The 24,081-nt window shown below is 43.0% G+C and overlaps 1 protein-coding gene across 4 annotated transcripts in view; it reads left to right on the forward strand.

The window, feature by feature from the left end:
- Nucleotides 1–359: 359 nt before the first annotated feature.
- Nucleotides 360–24,081, forward strand: part of LOC139153542 (INO80 complex subunit E-like) — a 33,158-nt gene continuing 9,436 nt past the window's right edge. The window contains exons 1-5 of one of the 4 annotated variants that reach the window (XM_070727607.1): nucleotides 360–581; nucleotides 5,635–5,705; nucleotides 9,958–10,010; nucleotides 14,702–14,777; nucleotides 19,546–19,663. In XM_070727607.1, coding sequence (XP_070583708.1) covers nucleotides 417–581; nucleotides 5,635–5,705; nucleotides 9,958–10,010; nucleotides 14,702–14,777; nucleotides 19,546–19,663 — 483 coding nt within the window. In that variant the 5' untranslated portion in view covers nucleotides 360–416. Of the gene's footprint in view, nucleotides 582–1,532; nucleotides 1,655–2,828; nucleotides 3,430–5,634; nucleotides 5,706–9,957; nucleotides 10,011–14,701; nucleotides 14,778–19,545; nucleotides 19,664–24,081 lie in introns of those variants that run through there. The other 3 variants (XM_070727608.1, XM_070727609.1, XM_070727606.1) reach the window with 3 other exon arrangements.

Consider the following 24,081-nt stretch of genomic DNA (forward strand, 5'->3'; position numbering starts at 1 on the left):
AAGAGCAACAAACACGCATGAGCCAGCTCTTTATTCCGCGGGAAGATTATCTGTCAGCCAATGAGGGCAGAGGGCCTGCTCTGCAGGTTTCTTGGGAAATGTAGTTTTTTCCCCCCACCTCGGGGCAAGGCCGCAGGGGTCTCCTCCTCGCCTTAAAATATGGGTATATGGATCCTTGCTGGGTCTTCCTGAGACTCGCTCACCCCTTTTGCCCAAATAAAAAATGAAGTTAATGAAATTAGTTATTGGCTGAACTTTCATTTACTTGTGTGTTTTTGATAAACCTCAGCAGAATCTGTCATCCAAGTAGAACGAGCTGGACCACCCCCCCCCCCCCCCCAAAAAAAAAACGTGACTAGCGATCAAATTGCATTAATCTTCTTGCTTGGAAAATGGATCCTCAAAGAAAATGAAAAATGCCTGTGTTTCTGGACCTCTCAGCAACCTATGATACGGTCTGGAGAGAAGGACTGCCTTGGAATAGAATAAGAATAAGAATAGGATTTTATTGGCCAAGTGTGATTGAAACACACAAGGAATTTGTCTTGGTGCATATGCTCCCAGTATACATAACAGAAAAGGTAAGTTTGTCAAAATAATAAGGTACAACACTTAATGATAGTCCAGGTACAAATAAGCCATCAAATCATATTAGGAACCAGTCAATATAAATTGCAAGGATACATTGAACAGAAATTGAAAAGACAGGTGTGGCATTGGAAGAAATGCCTCTGCTCTGTATCAGTGGGATTGTGTTGCTGCTATGTAAACTATTGTGTTGATGCTATGTAAACTATTAAATATAATGCAAGATTGCTCATCATGTGAATTCTCTAGATCTACATGAGCAATTCCAGAGGCTATCACCCGGAAAGCTGATATCCAGCTATGAGGCCACTTCCATACTCCTGTAGAAGTTTTATCTGATTATTTATATGTTTACCTCTTATGTTCTCATCATACACTAAATATTAATTACTTGATAGTTGATACTTGATTTAAAATAAGGTGATTTATTATTGCATTATTGTTGTGTTTGTATTTTACTGTGCCTGCCTGGTTTGATTTGGCTGAGCTACAATAATATAAAACAAATAAATGGTCACATAGCAAATAAAGTGGACATCATTTCCCTTTAAACTGAGACCAATGGCACATTGTATTACATTGATTATATCTCCAAATTTCCATTATATCAATTGAATGCATATTTGGTAGATAACATTCATCAGCAAGCCCAAAGATTAAAATACACTTATTGAAACCAGCAAAGAGATGGGGCAAAATAACCAAACCAAGATAAGAAAGAGATTTTAGCAGGCTAAACTCAGTTCTATTACTATTTCCTAGTAAACGCTGGTAGGACAGAAAATAAATCAGGAACGTTAAACATTAAGAAAAATGTAACCACGATTCGTTCGTTTTCCCCCCCTCACAATGCATTCTGGGCGATGTAGTTCTGAGCTCCCCACGTGCCCGCTTTCCAAAGCATGCTGGGAAATATAGTTTTTCCACTCCAGCTTTGAATCACGTTTCCTGTTCCACGTTACTTCCCCAGCTGAACATGAACGGAGCAGGAGAACCGGATCCAGGCGGTGGGGGCTACAAAAGGCGTTATAGAGCATTAAAGAGGAGGCTCAAATTCCTGATTTATGTAAGCAGCCGGGAATTTCGGGAGTGGAAAGGACTTGGTGCCGGCAGAAAGAAGGGATTGATTAAAGGAGCAAATATTTTAGGAAGACATGGGAGTGGGTGGGTAAACACAATAAGGGAGTTTTACAAGAAAGAATAAATGGTAAAAATCATATTGATCGCATGCCTCCCAAACATTTAAAGAGATTCTGACATTTGGGGAGGAAAGGCAACACGTATGGACATTGAGTAAATTTGGGGGTGATGGTAGGTGTGATGAGGGTGATCAGAGAGACGACCTTTCATTTTTATTTTATTTATTTATTTTGTCCAATGCACAATATTACACAATGAAGGTTATAGAGGTTATACTCGAGTAAAATATATTAGAGAAAGAATAGGAGTGAAAATTTAGGAATAGAATATATCAATTAGAGAATAGAAGGATATTATGAGAGTAGTATAAGAAGAATAGTAGATATGATATAGGACAGTGTTTTTCAACCAGTGTGCCATGGCACACTAGTGTGCCGCGAGACATGATCAGGTGTGCTGCGAAGAAAGAAGCTCAGGTTCCGGTCTCACAACTTTTTGCTGAGGGCGCAAAGAGCAAAAAGTTGTGAGACCGGAAGCTGATCTAAATTTTCCGGCAGCGGCTGGAGCTTCCCTGGCGGCGGTAGCAGGTGAGCTTTGGGCCCGGCGGGAGAGCACCAGCAGCAGCGGCACCAGGCAGTAGACGCAGGGCAGGGGCTGCGAGTGGTCGCAACAGCGTACACCACACTGGCAACAGCGGTATCGGGCAGTAGCTGCGGGATGGCAGTAGGGCGGTCGGCTGTGAGCGGGAGCTCCAGGGCGGAGGCACTGACAGTGGCGGCTGGATGTGTTGCTGGACACCGTACATGCTGGTGCTACAGGGCTGGCACTGGCCCGCTGGCTGGGCCATAACGTAGGTGCCAGCCCCGCGCCAGCATGTACTGCGTCCAGCAACATGTCCAGCTGCCGCCGTCAGCCGACCGCCCTGCCACCGCACCGTGGCTACTGCCCGATGCCACTGTTGCCGGTGTGGTGTACGAGAGAGAAAGAGAGAGAGAGCAAGACAGAGAGAGAGAGAGCAAGACAGAGAGAGAGAACAAGAGAGAGGGGGGAGAGAGAAAGAGAAAGAAAGCAAGAGAGAGAGAAAGCAAGAGAGAGAGAGAGAGAGAAAGAGAGAGAGAGAAAGAAAGCAAGAGAGAAAAAGAGAGAGAAAGAGAGTGAGAGAGAGGAAGCAATAGAAAAAAAAGCAAGAGAGAGAGAGAGAGAAAAGGAGAAGGGAGAGAGAGAGGGATGACAGCAAAAAGGGGAAAAAAAAGAGAAATTAGAAAATGATTGAGGCAGAGAATGAGAGGAAAGAGAGAGAGACAAGAGAGAGAGGAATGACTCATGATTTAAAGCATATAATAAAAAGCAACCAATAAATAAGAGAGAAAACCCCCCCAGCCCTCACCTGTTTTTGGAAATGGTTCAAGAGTGTATATACACACACACACACACACACATACACACACAAGGGGGGGAGGAGACAGGGATGCAAAAAGAGAGGATGTCTTAGAGCAGTGTTTTTCAACCAATGTGCCATGAGACATGGTCAGGTGTGCCGCGAACAAGGAAGCTCAGGTTCCGGTCTCACAACTTTTGGCTGAGGGCGCGAAGAGCAAAAAGTTACGAGACCGGAAGCTGAGCTTCTTTCTTCACGCCTTCCAAGTTTTCTGGCAGCTGCAGCGCCCTACCCGGCTGGAACTTCCCTGGCGGTGGTGGCAGGTGAGCTTTGGGGCCCAGCGGGAGGGCGCCGGCAGCGGGAATGGGAGGGCGCTGGCATCAGTGGCACCGGGCAGTAGCCGTGGGGCGGCTGCTGTGAGTGGTCGTCAACTGCATACACCACGCCGGCAACAGCGGCATCGGGCAGTAGCAGTGATGCGGCGGCAAGGAAGTCGGGAGGTTGATGGTGTGCCCCAGGATTTTGTAAATGTAAAAAATGTGCCGCGGCTCACAAAAAGTTGAAAATCACTGACATAGGAGATATAGGAGAGCAACAGGACAGGGGACGGGAGACATGCTAGTGCACTTATGCACACCCCTTACTGACCTCTTAGGAATCTGGAGAGGTCAACTGTGGATAGTCTAAGGGTAAAATGTTGGGGGTTAGGGGAAGATACTACAGAGTCCGGTAATGAGTTCTACACTTCGACAACTCGATTACTGAAATCGTATTTTTTACAGTCCAATTTGGAGCGGTTAATATTAAGCTTGTATCTGTTGTGTGCTCTTGTGTTGTGGTGGTTGGAGCTGAAGTAGTCGTTGACAGGCAGGATGTTGCAGCATATGGTCTTCTGGGCAATACTTAGATCATGTTTAAGGCGTCGTAGTTGTAAGCTTCTAGACCCAGGTTAGTGAGTCTACTTTCACAGGGTATTCTATTCCTTCCACGTGAATGTTATAAAAGGATCGTTACAGAGAGGGCTGTAAAGTGGCATATAAGTCTAAACCCTGTTGCTCGTGTTTTGCCCATGTCCGTGAGAAAGCAAATACTGTACATGTTTAACTAAATATATAATATACTGCTCAAAAAAAAATAAAAGGAACACTCAAATAACACATCCTAGATCTGAATGAATGAAATATTCTCATTGAATACTTTGTTCTGTACAAAGTTGAATGTGCACAACAGCATGTGAAATTGATTGTCAAACAGTGTTGCTTCCTAAGTGGACAGTTTGATTTCACAGAAGTTTGATTTACTTGGAGTTATTGTGTTGTTTAAGTAGAGTATTCCCTTATTTTTTGAGCAGTGTATTTTGGTGTTTCTCAACCTCAAGCATCTCCTACAAGCTATTATCCACTTTGTGATCCAGTGAGTTGCTACTCTTGGAGTTAAGGCAGCCAGGTTGAAAGGAGTACAGGTAGTCCTCGATTCACCACCACAATTGAACTCAACATTTTTGTTGCTAAGCGACAAAGTTGTTAAATATGTTTTTCTTCCTTGTTCCTTTTCCTTCCTTGGCACAGCTGTTAAGTGAATCTATGCAATTTTTATGTTACCCTGTTTCCCCGAAAATAAGTCACCCCCGAAAGTAAGACATGGGAGAGGTTTCGTAGAATGGCCTAATATAAGGCATCCCCGAAAGCAAGACGTAGGAGATGTTTCATTTCGCAGTATTCCTGAACAGAATATATATAACACTACTGCCCATAAATTGCACCGCAAAACGCTGCATCAATCAGATTTAAAACACATCCAATACGCATCTAACAAGCAGCTGCGTGTTTGGCTGCGTTTTTGCTGCAGCAGGATACAGGATACAATTCATTGAAAAAAAATAAGACATCCCCTGAAAATAAGACGTAGCACATCCTTGGGAGTAAAAATTAATATAAGACGCTATCTTATTTTCGGGGAAACACGGTAGTAACACAGCTGTTATGTGAATCTGGCTTCCCATCGACTATGCTTGTCAGAACACCACAAAAGGTGATCACACGACCCAGGGACAATATAACTTATAAATATGAGCCGGTTGTCTGAATTTTCATGTGATCATGGAGATACTGCAACAGTTGTAAATGTGAAGCACAGTCATTAGTCACTTTTTTCAGTGCTGTTTGAACTTTGAATGGCCACTAAACAAATGGTTGAAAGTTAAGGACTATCTGTAGCAGATTCTTCCTGACATGAATAATTATGTCACGCTTCTATTTCCTAAAAGTCTTGGAGATGTGTTAAAAGTCCCTACTCTATTTCCTTAACCATTTTATAGTGTTACATTACAAAAATTCAGATATTTTAATGTTATTGTTCAGATATTTAAATTTTATTGCCTGTAACGTGTTCAGATTTTAATAATGTCTCATTTTAAAATACCTGCGAATTATTATTATTATTATTCTTAGAGTACTTTAAGTGACCTGGAGATTTATTTAATATACTATTTTCTTACTTACACGTAGCCTTTTTAAATAAATTCTCAGGAGCAAGAATGTTTCCAAGAAGAACTGAGAAAAGCACAAAGAAAACTCTTGAAAGTTTCACAGGATAAAAGGTAAGCTGAGATGATGAAGAAGGATAGAGGGTATGTGAAACGCGAAGAGTTCAGTTAGAATTAGAATGTGGAGGCAGAAAGACAGAATTAGCACTTTTCTGCTTGAGTCTGGAGTCTTCGATGACCATGTGTCAGGCAGAAGTCTAGTCATTTTATTTTATCCAAATGCTTTTTGAATTTGCCCTTAAAGTGGCAGTTTAATCATTTGAGAGGTAGAAGTAGTTGGTGTAGTGCAGGGATGTCCAACCTAGGCAACTTTAAAACCCATGGACTTCAACTCCAGAATTATTCTGGAGGCATGCTAGTGCACTTATTCACACCCCTTACTGACCTCTTAGGAATCTGGAGAGGTCAACTGTGGATAGTCTAAGGGTAAAATGTTGGGGGTTAGGGGAAGATACTACAGAGTCCGGTAATGAGTTCCACGCTTCGACAACTCGATTACTAAAGTCGTATTTTTTACAGTCCAATTTGGAGCGGTTAATATTAAGCTTGTATCTGTTGTGTGCTCTTGTGTTGTTGTGGTTGGAGCTTAAGTAGTCGTTGGACATCCCTGCACTACACCAACTACTTCTACCTCTCAAATGATTAAACTGCCACTTTAAGGGCAAATTCAAAAAGCATTTGGATAAAATAAAATTACTAGACTTCTGCCTGACACATGGTAGACTTCAACTCCAGAATTATTCTGCCAGCAACAAGTCAAAATTGGACACTCTTAGAGAATAGAATAGAATAGGAAAGACAGGAAAAGAATTCTTTATTGGCCAGCTGTGATTGGACACACAAGGAATTTGTCTTGGTGCATATGCTCTCAGTGTACATAAAAGAAAAAGATACATTTGTCAAGAATCATATTGTACAACACTTAATGATTGTCATAGGGGTCAAATAAGCAATGAAGAAACAATCAATATTAATAAAAATCTTGGGATACAAGCAACAAGTTACACTCATACAGTCCTAAGTGGGAGGAAATAGGTGATAGTAATGATGAGAAAAAAACTAGTAGAAGTAGAAGTGCAGACTTAGTAAAAAGTTTGACAGTGTTCATGGAATTAATTACTACTCTTGGCGTAGTAGTTAAAACCATCAGACTAGAAACGGGAACACTGGGTGTTCCAGTCCTGCTTTAGGGCACAAGGCTAGCAGGGTGACCTTGGGCGAGTCACTCAGATGGCAGTGGTAAACCACGTCTGAAAGATGCTGCCCCAAAAAAAACCCTTGCATGGAGTGGTCCGGATGACCTCCAGAAGTCAAAACAGGTTTAGAGACACTAAAAGCCTGAGCAAGAACATCTCAGTTGTAAGAACAACATCTCTTTGAGATATATGCAGCCACTTAGTCTGGGCTTGGAAACAAAATACGACCAAACCTTGTTAGTATTTGCAATGGAGTCTATGAGACCTTAGTACCAAGAAAAGGGCCTGGAGCCAGATTGGTCCATTACAGTATTATTGGACAGAGGTCAACTGCTTCCTCTGTTGGGAAGTGAATGGCTCCCATCTGGTTGCTATGCCTGGATGGAGGTAAAAGTGGATCTGCCAAGGGGTCCCCAGCCCCTGGCCCATGGATTGGCACCAGGCCAGAAACCGGGTTGCACAAACAAGTGAAACTCCACCTGTCGGATGCAGGCAACACGTGAAATTTTTTTGTCTGCGGAAAAAACCGCTCGCAACCGGTCCCTGGTGCCCAAAGGGTTGGGGGTTTATTTATTTATTTATTGGATTTGTATGCCGCCCCTCTCCGGAGACTCGGGGCGGCTAACAGCAATAATAAGACAGCGTACAATAATAATCCAATACTAAAAATGATTAAAAACCCATTAATATAAAAACCAAACATACATACAGACATACCATGCATAAAATTGTAAAGGCCTAGGGGGAAAGAGGATCTCAATTCCCCCATGCCTGGCGGCAGAGGTGGGTTTTAAATAGCTTACGAAAGGCAAGGGGGGTGGGGGCAATTCTAATCTCTGGGGGGGAGTTGGTTCCAGAGGGCCAGGGCCGCCACAGAGAAGGCTTTTCCCCTGGGTCCCGCCAAGAGGCATTGTTTAGTTGACTGATAGAGAAAGTGTAACTTGAAAATTACAAATTGCAGTTGCTGGGGTTTTCTTCACATTAATGTCTTTGCTAGTGCAGGTAATCCTCAGGTTTTAATAATTTGTTTAAATGACTGTCAAAGTTGTAATAGCACTGAAAAAAGTGATTGGCAGCTTTCAATCACACTTATGACTGATGCAACAACCCTAGGATCACATTATCAAAATGTAGGTGCTTAGCAACCGACAGGTATTTACCGTATTTTTCGGAGTATAACAAATTTATAAAAGGGGCTGAAAATTTGGTTGCGTCTTACGCTCCGAATGTAGCTTTTTTGAAGCCCCCCCCCCCCCCCAGTCCTAACAAGATGCTGGTTGCAGACTTGTTTTCATTGTTACTCCCTCCAAAAAATATTTTTTCAGCCCTAAAGAGGATCTTCCTGGCTTACAGTACGTATTCATTCCTACTCCTTCCAAAGACATTTCCCCCCAGTTGTAAGTCTTTGCAGGGTTATTTTCATCCTTGCCCCCTCTGAAAAAGATTTTTTGCAACCCTAACAAGGGGATAAAGTAATGTGCTGAAGCTGACCAGACTAAGGATGCTAGCCAGATGAATACCTGGTAGGTAGATTTTTCTCCCTATTTTTGTCTTCCGAAACTAAGGTGTGTCTTATACTCCAAAAAATATGGTAAGATGGTTGCACCATCCCTGGGTCATTTGATTATTATTTGTGCCCATCTCAGCTTGCTTCTGACCAGCAGAGTCAGTGGAATAAACGGTGGTTCCACTTCAACCACCATGCCATTCCTTTCACAGGTGCAGTGATTCGCTTAACAACTGTGGTAAAACCGATGTAAAATTGGGCGTGAATCATATAACAATGATTGTTGTTTGCTATGGAAAATCTGGACCCAGTTTTGGCTGTAAGTCAAGAATTACCTGCATCCCCTGTCAACAACCTCTCTTTATCAAGAGCTGAAGCTGTGAATCTCAGCCTATGAGCCACTCAAGGTAGTCCTCGACTTACAACTACAATTGAGACAACATATCTGTTATTAAGCGAAGCACTGATCCATCACCTCGAGGTTCGATTACTGTAACACTCTCTACATGGGGCTACCTTTGAAAAGTGTTCGGAAACTCCAGATCATGCAGAACGTGGCCACGAGAGCCATCGTGGCGTTTCCAGATTCGCCCACGTATCTTCAACACTCCGTGGCCTGCATTGGCTGCCAATCAGTTTCCGGTCACAATTCAAAGTGTTGGTCATGAGCTTTAAAGCCCTACATGGCATTGGACCAGAGTACCTCCGGAACCGCCTGCTACCGCACGAATCCCAGCGGCCGATAAGGTCCCACAGAGTTGGCCTTCTCTGGGTCCCGTCGACTAAACAATGTCGTCTGGTGGGCCCCAGGGGAAGAGCCTTCTCTGTGGCGGCCCTGGCCCTCTGGAACCAATTCCCCCCAGAGATTAGAATTGCCCCCACCATCCTTGCCTTTCGTAAACTACTTAAGACCCACCTATACTGCCAGGCATGGGGGATTTGAAACATCTTCCCCCAGGCTCATTATAATTTATGTGCTCTTTGGTTTTTTAATTATGATAGGGTTTTTAGTTATTTTTAATATTAGATTTGTGCCATTATAATATTGTTTTTATCGTTGTTGTGAGCCGCCCTGAGTCTTCGGAGAGGGGCGGCATACAAATCTAATAAATTGAAATTGAATTGAATTGAAGTGAATTTTGCCCTATTTTCCAATCTTTTTCGCCCTGGTTGTTAAGTGAATCTCTGCAGCTGATAAGTTAGTGACCCGGATGTTAAGTGAATTCTGGCTTCCCCATTGACTTTGCTTGGCAGAAGGTCACCTGATCGCAGGATTCTGCAATGGTTATAGATATAAAGCAGTTTTCGGGCATCTGAATTTTGACTATGTGACCATGGAGGTGCTGCAATTGTCGTAAATATGAAAAATGGTCATAAATTTCTCATTTTTCAGTGCCATTGTGACTTTGAATGGTCACTAAACAAATTGTTGTAAGTTGAGGACTATCTATATGTGCAAAAATCTTTCTCTTGCCAAGGGACTATTGTAATTCGATTCTAGATGCCTGCCCTGGATTAGAGGATGGCCCATTAAAATGGCAAACCTTTGGAGCCAGTTTAAGACCTCAGTCTCTGCTTTTTCCTACCTGTTTCCTTTTTCTAGTTTCCTGCTTGATCGCCTGCTCCAGTATGAGAATGTGGATGAAGACTCCTCAGGTAAAGTGAGCCTGACAACCTCCATTGGATGGTGCTGCAAGAAAGGGGAGGATTTCCCTCCCTTTCTTTATAAAGCGGCTTAATAATATTAATTTGGCTGCTGTGAATATAACATAGAAACATAGAAACATAGAAGACTGACGGCAGAAAAAGACCTCATGGTCCATCTAGTCTGCCCTTATACTATTTCCTGTATTTTATCTTAGGACTGATATATGTTTATCCCAGGCATGTTTAAATTCAGTTGCTGTCTGTTGGAAGTTTGTTCCAAGCATCTACTACTCTTTCAGTAAAATAATATTTTCTCATGTTGCTTTTGATCTTTCCCCCAACTCACTTCAGATTGTGTCCCCTTGTTCTTGTGTTCACTTTCCTATTAAAAACTCTTCCCTCCTGAACCTTATTCAACCTTTCCCCCAACTCACTTCAGATTGTGTCCCCTTGTTCTTGTGTTCACTTTCCTATTAAAAACTCTTCCCTCCTGAACCTTATTCAACCCTTTAACATATTTAAATGTTTCGATCATGTCCCCCCTTTTTCTTCTGTCCTCCAGACTACTGTATACAGATTGAGTTCATTAAGTCTTTCCTGATACGTTTTATGCTTAACACCATCCACCATTCTTGAAAGTCTTTGGACCCGTTCAATTTTGTCAATATCTTTTTGTAGGTGAGGTCTCCACAACTAAACACAGTATTCCAAATGTGGTCTCACCAGCGCTCTATATAACGGGATCACAATCTCCCTCTTCCTTCTTGTTATACCTCTAGCTATGCAGCCAAGCCCCCTACTTGCTTTTCCTACCGCCTGACCACACTGCTCACCCATTTTGAGACTGTCAGAAATCACTACCCCTAAATCCTTCTCTTCTGAAGTTTTTACTAACACAGAACTGCCGATACAATACTCAGGTTGAGGATTCCTTTTCCCCAAGTGCATTATTTTACATTTGGAAACATTAAACTGCAGTTTCCATTGCTTTGACCATTTATCTAGTAAGGCTAAATCATTTACCACATTACAGACGCCTCCAGGAATATCAACCCTATTGCACACTTTAGAGTCATCGGCAAATAGGCAAACCTCCCTACCAAACCTTCCCCTATGTCATGCAATGTCAATGCAACATGCAATGTCAATGCAACATGCAACGGTTGTAAATACGAGGACCAGTTATAACTACTAGTTGTGCTGTTGTATATTTCAAATGGTTGTTGGACAAGACATCATTAAAAGGTGACCACCTGTATAAGCAAGCATACAAATTGGTATCCATGGTTGAGATTTAATCCTGATCCTTTCCCTAAAATATGGACTACAACAGTCTTTCACACCCTTAGCAATTTAAGAGGAGTGGGCTTCAGTCAGTGAAGGGCTACCAAACCTTTTACTACCACACTATGGGCATGGTTTATGCAGGATACCCTGCATTTTCTTTCAATATCTTTCAATGCAAATTGGGTGCTCTGGGGTGGGGCTCCATTTTCGCTACCCCAGTGCATTCTCCCCCCGTCCGGGTGGTAGCCCACCCCTGGCTTCAGTTCTGGGACTTGAAGTTCACTCCTCTTAAAGTTGTTAAGATTGACAAACCCTGGACCACAGCTTCCCAAATTACCAGCCCAACTAACTGGGAAAAACTAAATTCCAGCCTAGGAGAGTAGGTTGAATTGCTACCTCTCTTCACACAGAAAGAAATTTATTTATGTACATACGTGAACCATCTTGTTGTTAATTTTTCTGGCTTCTTTCCCCCTCCTTTGAGCTGGCCTAAGTGGTCCCTCTTTTACAGTTCTTCTGCACATAGCATCTTTTTATATTGGGGCTTGTAAAAATTAGGATTTAATTGCGATATTCCTTGAGGACTCGGCTGCTGATTACTTGTTAATATTTGATTCCTCCAGGACATGTTATTCTTAAGCACTTTTATTTCTCTATTATATCTTATATTTGGCTGACATTAGCTTTTTATTTTAATAACCAATAGCCGGGGGAGGTTTTAGCTGCCCAGTAAATCCTCCCTATTATACTAATTTATCTACTTTTTTCCTTGCTGCTCAGTCCCATTGGTGACTTTGAATAGATTGGATAAATGGCCCATGGCATTCTTTATTTGAAAGCTGTCTCTGTAAAGATGAATGGCTAGAAATTGAATGTTGACGTTGTTCTGGAGACGTCTTCATTTTGTTGCAAATGGATATGTTGCGGTATCTCTGATCACTTAGGAGAGCAAGCTTGCTGGCAAAAAGTGAGATGTAAATAAATTGGATGATGACTTGTTCCAAGACATACTCTGACTGTTCAGAATGATGCAAATTAGAAGTGTAACTAAATGCAGATTTCGGTATCCGAGAATTCAGGTAGCGTCACGGTATATTTACGATGGTATATAGTTCACTAAGCATGGTTTATAGAAGTGTTTGCTTCTCAGGATAGTTTTCATAGCCAAGCTGAGAAAAAGTGGACTTCTATGCATTGCTTTGGTATCCTTCAGTCTCGAAAGACCATGGTATCATGTTCTGGATACCACGATTTGTATGCAAAGGGAGCTATATTTAGTGTCTGAAAAGGGAATAAGTGCTGTTGGGGCCTGGATGGGTGTCAACAAACTCAAACTCAACCCAGACAAGATGGAGTGGCTGTGGGTCTTGCCTCCCAAGGACAATTCCATCTGTCCGTCCATTACCTTGGGGGGAGAATCATTGACCCCCTCAGAGAGGGTTCGCAACTTGGGCGTCCTCCTCGATCCACAGCTCACATTAGAGAAACACCTTTCAGCTGTGGCGAGGGGGGCGTTTGCCTAGGTTCGCCTGGTGCACTAGTTGCGACCCTATTTGGACCGGGACTCACTGCTCACAGTCACTCATGCCCTCATCACCTCGAGGCTCGACTACTGTAACGCTCTCTACGTGGGGCTACCTTTGAAGAGTGTTCGGAAACTTCAGATCGTGCAGAATGCAGCTGCGAGAGCTATCATGGTTCTTTCCCAAATATGCCCATGTTACACCAACACTCCACAGTCTGTATTGGTTGCCGATCAGTTTCCGGTCACAATTCAAAGTGTTGGTTATGACCTATAAAGCCCTTCATGGCACCGGACCAGATTACCTCAGGGACCGCCTTCTGCTGCACGAATCCCAGCGACCAGTCAGGTCCCACAGAGTGGGTCTTCTCTGGGTCCCGTCAACCAAACAATGTCGCTTGGCGGGACCCAGAGGAAGAGCCTTCTCTGTGGCGGCCCCAGCCCTCTGGAACCAACTCCCCCCAGAGATTAGAATTGCCCCCACCCTCCTTGCCTTTCGAAAGTTGCTTAAAACCCACCTCTGCCGCCAGGCATGGGGGAACTGAGATATGCTTTCCCCCTAGGCCTTTACAATTTTATGCATGGTATGTCTGTATGTATGATTGGTTTTTATATAATGGATTTTTAACTGTTTTTAGTATTGGATTTTGTTATATACTGTTTTATTGCTGTTGTTAACCGCCCCAAGTCTGCGGAGAGGGGCGGCATACAAATCCAATAAATAGATAGATAGATAGATAGATAGATAGATAGATAGATAGATAGATAGATAGTATCTGAAAAAGGAATCAATGCAATATAGTTGGTCCTTAGTGGCTGTTCAAAGTTATAACAGCACTTACTACTTCTAGTCCTCACTGTTAAAACTGGCACAGTATTCCCTATGGTGACCTGATCAAAATTTGATTGCTCGGCATCTGACATGTATGCACAATAGTTGCAATGTTTGAATCAAATAAATCGAATAAATCGAATGAATGAATGAATGAATGAATGAAAGAAAGAAAGAAAGAATGAATAAATGAATGTCCCAGGTTTGTATGTGTTGGCTTGTCTCGGTTAGCTAAGCTATGAAACCTTTGACAATACCGAGCAGAGAATTTTAACAGAGTGTGGATGTGTGATAAAGCCAAGACACAGACTTAGTTAAATAAGTATTATTTACATATAAACAAAATATAAACAATACAGAATACAGAATAATACGCACTGAGCAATTACAAGATTAGCACAAAGCAAAACACAATATAGATAACAAGCACGGCTAAAATACAATATAGATAAAGCATGAAGCTAATACAAGCACAAAGCTAATACAAGCACAACTCCCTGTCTCAGGCAAAAGTAAAGTGTAAAGGAAATGAGCTAAATAATGAGCTTTTATAGCTTCAATGAGGAAGTGACGAAACAGCCTTGAAAATTAACTCTTCAAGTACAAGTTAACCCTTTAAGTGCACATTAACTCTTTAAGTACAAGTTTGGTACAGTTTACAATATGCAGTTTACAATGGCAAACCCTAACACACATGTACTCCTGTACTAACAGTATGCTTCCCAGATGGCCAGGTTTGTTTAAAGACTACATGATTCATTTAACAGCAGCAGAGATTCTCTTAACAACTGTGACAAAAGTTATAAAATCGTGTGCAGCTCATTTGCTTAAGAATGGAAATCCTGGCTTCAGTTGTGGTTGTAAATCAATTGCATTTTGACCTTGAATCCAGAAAATCTGAGAGCTCCTCTCTCAGTCATGGAAATCGCTGGATGAGGTCACCTAACCAACAACACCAAGAAATGACGCAAATGCACACGGCAGCATTAGGTGAGGCCAGTAACTCTCTGAAAGGCGGAGGTGGAATGACTTTGTCTGGTTTTATTTTTCCGGGATCAGATTCAGAAGCAACAGCCTCCTCAGACAACAGTGATGGAGAGATGCCGAAAGGGACGGAGACTCAGTCCCTCAAGAGGTGAGTATGTGGTGGGCTTCGGGACAGGCAAAAGCACAAGGCAGTAGACGACTAATTGTGGCTAATGAGGTTGTTCTCTTTAGCAGAGAAAAGAAGTAGGATTCTTGGACATTTTCAACGCACATCTGCAGTAAATTTCATGGAACAATGTTCTAATGGTGGGTGAAGGAAATGGGGGGTCTTGGAAGTTTTCAAGTTTTCTGCCGATTTTCAAGTTGACAAAGTTGAGAAAAACTGGGCTAGACAAGATAACCTCTATTGTCTCACATATATAAATATATATATATTTACAGCAACACGAAGCTTAAAACTTCAGCCTGATGATGGTGAATGTGATTTCACCGAAACGTCGCATAGACACTCAAAATATTACACGGGGCAAAACCCGAACTCAGAACAATCTACATATATATATATATATATATACATACATACCTATCACGCCTAATCTACAACCATTAACTAATCAGCATACCTCAGCTACATCAACGACCCCAGATGTTATCCCACTGACTCACCAGGAAGTTTCTACACAGCAGACAGTTGCTGAGCCATCAAACCACACCCAGCCACCAGTATTTATAGAAGGAAGGCAGCTCAGGTCTCGCTGTGTTTGCCTTAGAACAAGGACAGAAACAGCAGCCTGAAGATGACGAGTGGGACCTTGTCGAAACGTCGCCAGAAATTTCCAAATCCTACACGGGAAGAAACCCGAATATACCAAGACCGTCATACATACATACATACATACATACATACATACATACATACATACATACATACATACTGTACATACTGTATATATACACTGCTCAAAAAATAAAGGGAACACTTAAACAACACAATATAAATCCAAGTAAATCAAACTTCTGTGAAATCAAACTGTCCACTTAGGAAGCAACACTGATTGACAGTCAATTTCAGATGCTGTTGTGCACATTCAACTTTGTGCAGAATAAAGTATTCAATGAGAATACAGTGATACCTCATCTTACAAACCCCTCGTCACACAAACTTTTCGAGATGCAAACCCGGGGTTTAAGATTTTTTTGCCTCTTCTTCCAAACTATTTTCACCTTACAAACTCAAGCCGCCACCCCTGGGATGCCCCACCTCCAGACTTCTGTTGCCAGCAAAACACCCATTTTTGCACTGCTGGGATTCCCCTGAGGCTCCCCTCCATGGGAAACACCACTTCCGGACTTCCGTGTTTTTGCAATGCTGCAGGGGAATCCCAGCAGCGCAAAAATGGGCGCTTCGCTGGCAACAGAAGTCCAGAGGTGGGGTTTTCCAGCGAGGCGAACCTCAGCGAAATCACAGCATCACAAAAACATGGAAGTCCGGAGGTGGGGTTTCGAGGACTTCCCTGTTTTTGCGATGCTGCAATTTCGCTGAGGTTCCCCTCGCTGGGAAACCCCACCTCCGGACTTCCGTTGCCAGCGAAGCATCCGTTTTTGCACTGCTGGGATTCCCCTGCTGGTATTCTCCTGCAGCGTCACAAAAACACGGAAGTCTGGAGGTGGGGTTTCTCATGGAGGGGAGTCTCAGGGTAATTCCAGCAGCACAAAAACAGGCGCTTTGACTGGCAAAAGGGGTGAGTTTTGGGCTTGCACGCATTAATCGCTTTTCCATTGATTCCTATGGAAACATTGTTTTGTCTTACAAACTTTTCACCTTACAAACCTTGTCCCGGAACCAATTAAATTCGTAAGACGAGGTATCACTGTATTTCATTCATTTGGATCTAGGATGTGTTATTTGAGAGTTCCCTATATATACAATGTGTGTGTGTGTTTTCTATCAAATCACCCTAGTATTCCCAAATATGGGAGGAAGCAACCTGCTTTATTTTTGCCTCTTGGACCCATTCAGGAAGCATTTCAAAGGCAGGTACATTTTTTTATAGTCGACAAACTACATGGTTACATATTTTGCTGATAAATGAAAAGGAAGGGAGCCTGGTATAGATCTATTTCGAGCTTGTTATGCTCTCGTCAACTAGACAGTATGTTCCCTTCCATATTTGTCTATACCAGGATGATTCAACAGGAAAAAAAACATAACTCTTCCCTGGTACAAGCTGAGAGGAGGAGAACCTGTGGTCTAGAGGTTAAATATACTGCCTTACCTGCAGACTCCCCAAGGTCAAATCCCAGTAAGGGTATGGCTAGCTGATGAGAGCAAAATAGCTTAAAATAGATCTAGTCTACCTTCCTTTTCATTATCAGCAAAAATATAAGTTACTTACTTACTTACTTACTTAGTCATTCATTCATTCATTCATTCATTCATTCATTCATTCATTCATTCATTCATTGAATACAATAAATAGATACAAAACAGTAAAAGAAGTCAGACATTATCTAGGGCTAAAACATAACAAACTAAACACCCTTAAAAAAAAGTTATAAGAAACAGCAGTCACACTCATATACATACACACCATTCATACAATTGGCCATTGAAGATGTAAATTTATGGCTTCCCGGCCTGCCGGCAAAGCCAGGTCTTTGTGGCCTTGCAAAAGGTCAGCAGGGTAGGAGCAGTATGGATATCGGGGGGAAAGTTGGTTCCTTAGAGCTGGGGCAACCACAGAGAAGGCCCTCCCCTGTGGTGCTGCCAACCTCCATTGCTTAGTTGACGGGACCCGCAGGAGGCCAACTCTGTGAGCTCTTGTTGATCTCTGGGAGGTATGTAGCAGGAGACGGTCCTGTAAATAATTTGGCCCTGAGCCATGTAGGTCTTTATAGGTAATAGGTTATAGGTAATACTTACATACATACGAGGGTTGGCCAGAAAGTAATGCACCACATTTTTTTTCTTCATCAATTATATATGGAACACAATGAAACTTACACGCAAGAAAGAATGATGCTTCTTCTACACTCCCAATTTTTCCACGTAATCTCCGTCCCATTCTATGGCCTTCCTCCAGTGAGATACAAGGGCACTATGCCCTGTCAGTACCACTCCTTGTCCTGGTCACAAAGCCATTTCTGCACTGTGTGAATCCTCAAAATGTCTTCTGCGAATGGCATCCATTCAGATCCATGCAGATTCTCCTTAAAGTGTGCACAAACGTTTCTGTAATGTTCCCAACAGTTTCTTTCTGCGTATTGAGAAATTCAATGATGACACGCTGCTTGTAACGTATATCAACTTACAGCAGCTTTTTTGAAACCCTGCTGCAGCTACGCTGTCTGAGGAAACGCAAAATGTATACATGTATTCATGACAATTCAAATAATGTCTATCTAAAATTTCGCATTCGTACCATTACTGTGGGCTGAGAAAAAAAAAGTGGTGCATTATCTTCTGGGCGGTCCTCGTGTATATACATACGTACATACATAGTTATATATACATATATATGTATATGTATGTGTGTGTGTGTGCGTATATAAACATACACACGAATCCCAGCGACCAGTTAGGTCCCACAGAGTTGGCCTTCTCCGAGTCCTGTCAATTAAATAATGTCGTTTGGCGGGACCCAGGGGAAGAGCCTTCTCTGTGGTGGCCCCGGCCCTCTGGAACCAACTCCCCCCAGAGATCAGAATTGCCTCCACCCTCCTCGCCTTTCGTAAGCGCCTTAAAACCCACCTCTGCCGTCAGGCATGGGGGAACTGAGATATTCCTTCCCCCTAGGCCTTTACAATTTATGCATGGTATGTTTGTGTGTATGTTTGGTTTTATAATAAGGGTTTTTAGTTGTTTTAGTATTGGATTGTTACATGCTGTTTTTATCATTGTGGTTAGCCGCCCCGAGTCTACAGAGAGGGGCAGCATACAAATCCAATAAATAATAATAATAAAATAATAATAATACATGAGCCGAGAGGCAAAAAGAAAGCTGCGATGCTCCTTCAATATACCAGGGTGATTCGACAGAAAAAACTGATTACCCTTCCCTGGTACAGAGCTGAAGGGATTAGATACTGTAGCCTAGAGGTTAATTCTCTGACTTGCAAGGCAAAGGCTGCAAGTTCAAATCCCAGTGAGGGCATGGCTAGCACACCATTTTGAATACATTAGTGGAAAAAAGACTCTTGAGAGTTCATAAAGTTAATACCATATGGAAAAAAGCTGTGACTGAATCTACATGTCTGTCCTGCTTCATGGGTCGTTCCCATGTATACAAGTCATTCTGTTTCTATGTAGCACAATTTTTGGCAGCTCTCCATCCGTGGCCTGTACTGGCTGCCGATCGGTTTCCACTCACAATTCAAAGTGTTGGTAATTACCTTTAAAGCCCTACATGGCATTGGGCCAGAATACATCTGGAACCACCTTCTACCGCATGAATCCCAGCGGCCGATAAGGTCCCACAGAGTTGGCCTTCTCCGGGTCCCGTCGACCAAACAATGTCGTTTGGTGGGCCCCAGGGGAAGAGCCTTCTCTGTGGCGGCCCCGGCCCTCTGGAATCAACTCCCCCCAGAGATTAGAACGGCCCCCACCCTCCTTGTCTTTCGCAAATTACTCAAGAGCCACCTTTGTCGCCAGGCATGGGGGAGTTAGGATATTCCTTCCCCTAGGCCATTACAAGTTATGCATGGTATGTTTGTGTGTATGTTTGGTTTTTATAATAAGGGTTTTTAGTTGTTTTATTAAATTGGATTGTTACATGTTGTTTTTTTATCATTGTGGTTAGCCGCCCCGAGTCTACGGAGAGGGGCGGCATACAAATCCAATAAATAATAATAATAATAATAATAATAATAATAATAATAATAATAATAATAATAATGACATCTCTTTCTGCTCACAGAAAACACAGCCCCCAGCTTGGCAGTGCCTCATCACCGTCCTCCTCAGGTCTTTCTCTACAGCCAACATCTGGCTTTGGGCTTCCGGCTTCAGGGACATCATCGCCCTACTTAGCCTCAGTGAGTAATCCTGCCTCCATCCGGGCAATAAAGCTGAGTAATTAGTTATCCAAAATGGTTCCCATTGACTTTGCTTGTCAGGAGGTCACAAAACGTGATCACATGACCCCGGGACACCACAACCATCATAAGTACATGCCAGTTTCCCAGCTTCTGAATTTTGATCACATGACCGTGGGGATGTTGCAACGGTCATAAGTGTGAAAGCTTAGCGTCAGTGAGTAATTCTGCCTCCATCTGGGTAATAAAGCCGAGTAGATAGTTGTTCAAAATGGACGCCAAAGCTGGGAAAAGATTTAACAGAAATTGGTGGTTCCCCAGTTTGATTTCCTTCAGGTGTGTTGGGATCAGATCTCTTCTTGGTTTGGCTCTGCTGGTTCGAAACGTTGAAAGTTGTAATCTATTACAGGTAGTCCTCAATTTACAACCCAAATTGAGCCGCAAATTTCCATTGCTAAGCGACACCAAATTTCTGTTGCTTTCTTTTTTTACAGCTGTTAAATGAATCATTGGAGTTGTTAAGGTAGTAACAGTTATTAAGTGAATCTTGTGTCCCCATTAACTTTGTTTGTCAGAAAGTTGCAAAATGTGATCACATGACCCTGGGACACCACAACCGTCATAAATACCTGTCAGTTTCCCAGCTTCTAAATTTTGATCACATGACCATGGGGACGCTGCGGCAGTGTGAAAACATACAAATCTAATTAATAAATAAAATAAATAAAAGTGTGAAAATAGCAGTCACTTTTTTCAATGCTGTTGTAACTTTGAATAGTAATTCAAGGACTACCTGTACAAGAAAATAAGCCAGAAAACCTTGGTTTTCAGTGATTATGAAGACCAGTGTTTCCCAACCTTGGCAACTTGAAGATATTTGGACTTCAACTCCCAGAATTCCCCAGCCAGCAAATGCTGGCTGGGGAATTCTGGGAGTTGAAGTCCAGATATCTTCAAGTTGCCAAGGTTGGGAAACACTGATGTAGACAACTTTCAACCAAATTACCTCAGGAATAAGAAAGAATAGCCTGGAAGCAGATAGCAAGGAGAATTCTAAGCCGTTATTTACCTCAGTTTTTCTCAACTGAGATACAAATTTGAAATAAAGGGTTTTTTTTTGTGAGTGTGTGTGTGCAATGCTCTCAGCATTGTTGTGTTGGAGTGGAACTACTGACTGCTGCTAAAAAAAACCCAGACCCAAACACTGCACACCTAATAGTCATTGACCTCATCAGATTCCTAAGAGGTCAATAAGGGGTGTGCATAAGTGCACTAGTATGCCTTCCGTCCCCTGTCCTGTTGTCTCTCCTCTGTCTCCTATATCTTTTCTTCTATTCTTATATCCTTTCTCTATTCTTTCATTGATAAATTTTATTCCTATATCTCTTCTATTCTTTCTCTGATATATTTTACTACGAGCATATCCTCTCTAACCTTCATTATGTATGGGACAAAATAAATAAATAAATAAAAATGTCCCCAAAGGGCACCTTAACATCAAAATTGACTGAATGCTTGAGTTTGCCCAATCAGCTTCTTTCCCCTAGTTATTTCATTAATTCCTGTTTAGATTTGCACAAATCATTGAAATGGGGAAAATTCCAAAATGGGTTGAGTTCACAAATAGTTCTGTAAGCCAGAAGCCCATCTCCCACAACCACAATTAGCATATTTTACGACTACGAGTGCTGGCACTCTATTAGTTCTACTTGTCCTGCTAACCCAACTAATACTTATATCACAAGGCTTTGGCTTCATCTCATTTTTCCTCTCTAACTTGGTTTCCATGTCACTTCCATTTCACCTTATTATTTCCAAGCGCTTAGCGCTGAACATGGGCGTAAAAATTAGGCCTCCATTTAATTTAGTCAATAATTGGATGGCTGGAAGAACAGGGCCCATGATTCTAATACGTTTGGATGTAAATTGCTTTTTTAAAAATGCCTAAATGAAGAGCTGTAAGTAATTTCTGCATCCCTGGTTCACTTCCCAAGCATTGGAAAGATTTAAATGTTGCACTTTTTTGGACTGAAGGCATTTCATGTTTGTGCTTTACCAGATCATCTGGAAGCTGCACAGAGACATCTAAGCTTAAATGGGAAGAATGACACAATGATGATTTTTCTTACACAAAAGAACCTGAGATATGTCGCGGTGTTTCAATCCTACTGTTTTTTCAAATTTGGCAACCTTGTCATGCTGGCAGGGGAATTTTGGGAGTTTGAAGTCCACACAATTTTTGCAGCGTCAGGAATTCTGGGAATTGAAATCCCTGCAATTTAAGTTGAAAAACACTGTTTTGCAATAAGGGATGTGATTTAACTGTGCTACACAAGGAAAAAGGGCTTCTGGTTCCCAGCAACTTGCCAAACAGCAAACAGCATAGATGATACACACTGCTTGCTGTGTATTTCTATGCATGTGTGCCTGAGCCATAGAAATTGCAAAGAATTGGAGCAATGTACATTATGGCAGTATATTAATGCCAGAAAGTTTTCTTAAATGTAGTCACACTAACTCCTCCCAATTATTTAAATAGATCTACTCCAAATATGATTTAACTCAGGTGCTTTATTTTAATACTAAGCAGGACATTGTTACATTTCACACTGTGTACGGAGCTGCTAAAATTGATATGGCTTTCTGGAAGTATACATTGCATTATTCTCTATTATTTAAAAGAAGATACAATAGCATTGGGCCTTTTCAGATTGAGCATTTATTTTAAAGAGCCTCGTCATTTTGTTAAATTGTCTAGGACAACAATAAAGCAGTCTTTAAAAAATAAGTCTAATAATTTGAACAGTCAACAGACATTTATAGTTATTTACTTACCTCCTTGCATCCAGTTCAGCAGAAAATAAAAATCTGCCTGTCTCTCTCAGCAATAGTTTCAATTTTAGTTAAGCACGTGGCAAATCAGCTGAGGGTCGGGAAGCTGATAATGAGTTGCTTGGCTTAACAGGCTCTTCCCTGTTTGCTGCAAGGAGGCAAGTTGCTGGGAGGCAGAGGCCAAAAGGTACAGGTGGCTGGATGGATGGGGCTACATTCAGTGTATAAGACGCACCCAGGTTTTCACCCTCTTTTGGAGGGGGTGTAAAAAGGTGTGTCTTATACAGTGATCCCCCGGTTATTGCGTCCCCGACCATTGCGAACAGGCTAATTTGCGATTTTTGAACCCGGAAGTCAGAACACCATCTGCGCATGCGTGCCCTTTTTTTCCTATGGGCATGCATGCGTAGATGGCGCCGGGCAGATCAGCTGCTGGGCGGCTTCCCTAGGTCTTCCCCCTCTTGGCGGGCATCAGCGAGGAGTTTCCCCACCGCCTACGCAAACTCCTCGCTGCTGCTGCTTCGCTCGGGCCGCTTCCCAGCTGAGTACTCAGCTGGGAAGCGGCCCGAGCGAACGGCTTGTCCGCAGCCTGCCTGCCCGCGCGCCCGCGGCTCGCGCGCCCTTCTCCCGCCCACGCCGTTCGCTCGGGCCGCTTCCCAGCTGAGTACTCAGCTGGGAAGCGGCCCGAGCGAACGGCTTGTCCGCAGCCTGCCCACGCTGTTCGCTCCCCCTCTTGCTGGTGGGAGAGCGAGAAGCCCTCCCCAGCACCCGCTCGCCCGCCGCTCGCCGCTCGCCCGCCCTTCGCCCGTCCATCCGCCGTTCGCTCGCTGCTCGCCCGGCCACCCGGGTTCGTTTGGCTTGAGGGCTCAGTTGGGAAGGCGCGCGGGTGTTTTAAAATGTCGCCGCCGACATGGGGGGCTCGCTAGCACCCCCCCAAACCCGGGTTGGGGGTTCGGGGGGGTGCTAGCGAGCCCCCCATGTCGGCGGCGACGTTTTAAAACACCCGCGCGGCTTTCCAATGAGTCCCGAAGACAAACGTCAAACTTCCGCGTTTGTCTTCGGGACTCATTGGAAAGCCGCGCGGGTGTTTTAAAACGTCGCCGCCGACATGGGGGGCTCACTAGCACCCCCCCGAACCCCCAACCCGGGTTAGGGGGGGTGCTAGCGAGCCCCCCATGTCGGCGGCGACGTTTTAAAACAGCCGCGCCGCCCCCAATCTTCGGCTCCTCGCTAGCGCTGCGGAAGTAAAAACACCATCTGCACATGCGCAGATGGTGTTTTTACTTCCGCAGCGCTACTTCGCGAAAACCCGCTCGTTGCGGGGGGTCCTGGAACGGAACCCTCGCAATGATCGGGGGATCACTGTATTTCAAAAAATATGGTATATTTCTTAGAAGATAACATAACAACATAAGAAGAGCCATGCTGAATCAGGCCAAAGCCCATCGAGTCCAGCATTCTTTTTTTTTAAAATCTTTATTAATTATTAACATTAAAAGGAAGACAAAACAAGTACAGAACAAAAACTAAAGAAAAAAACAAAACATACAAACATAAATTAGCCAACCTACTTGTTGGCATTGCAA

The sequence above is a fragment of the Erythrolamprus reginae genome, chromosome Z, assembly GCF_031021105.1.
Source record: "Erythrolamprus reginae isolate rEryReg1 chromosome Z, rEryReg1.hap1, whole genome shotgun sequence".
In the NCBI taxonomy this organism is placed as follows: domain Eukaryota; kingdom Metazoa; phylum Chordata; class Lepidosauria; order Squamata; family Dipsadidae; genus Erythrolamprus; species Erythrolamprus reginae.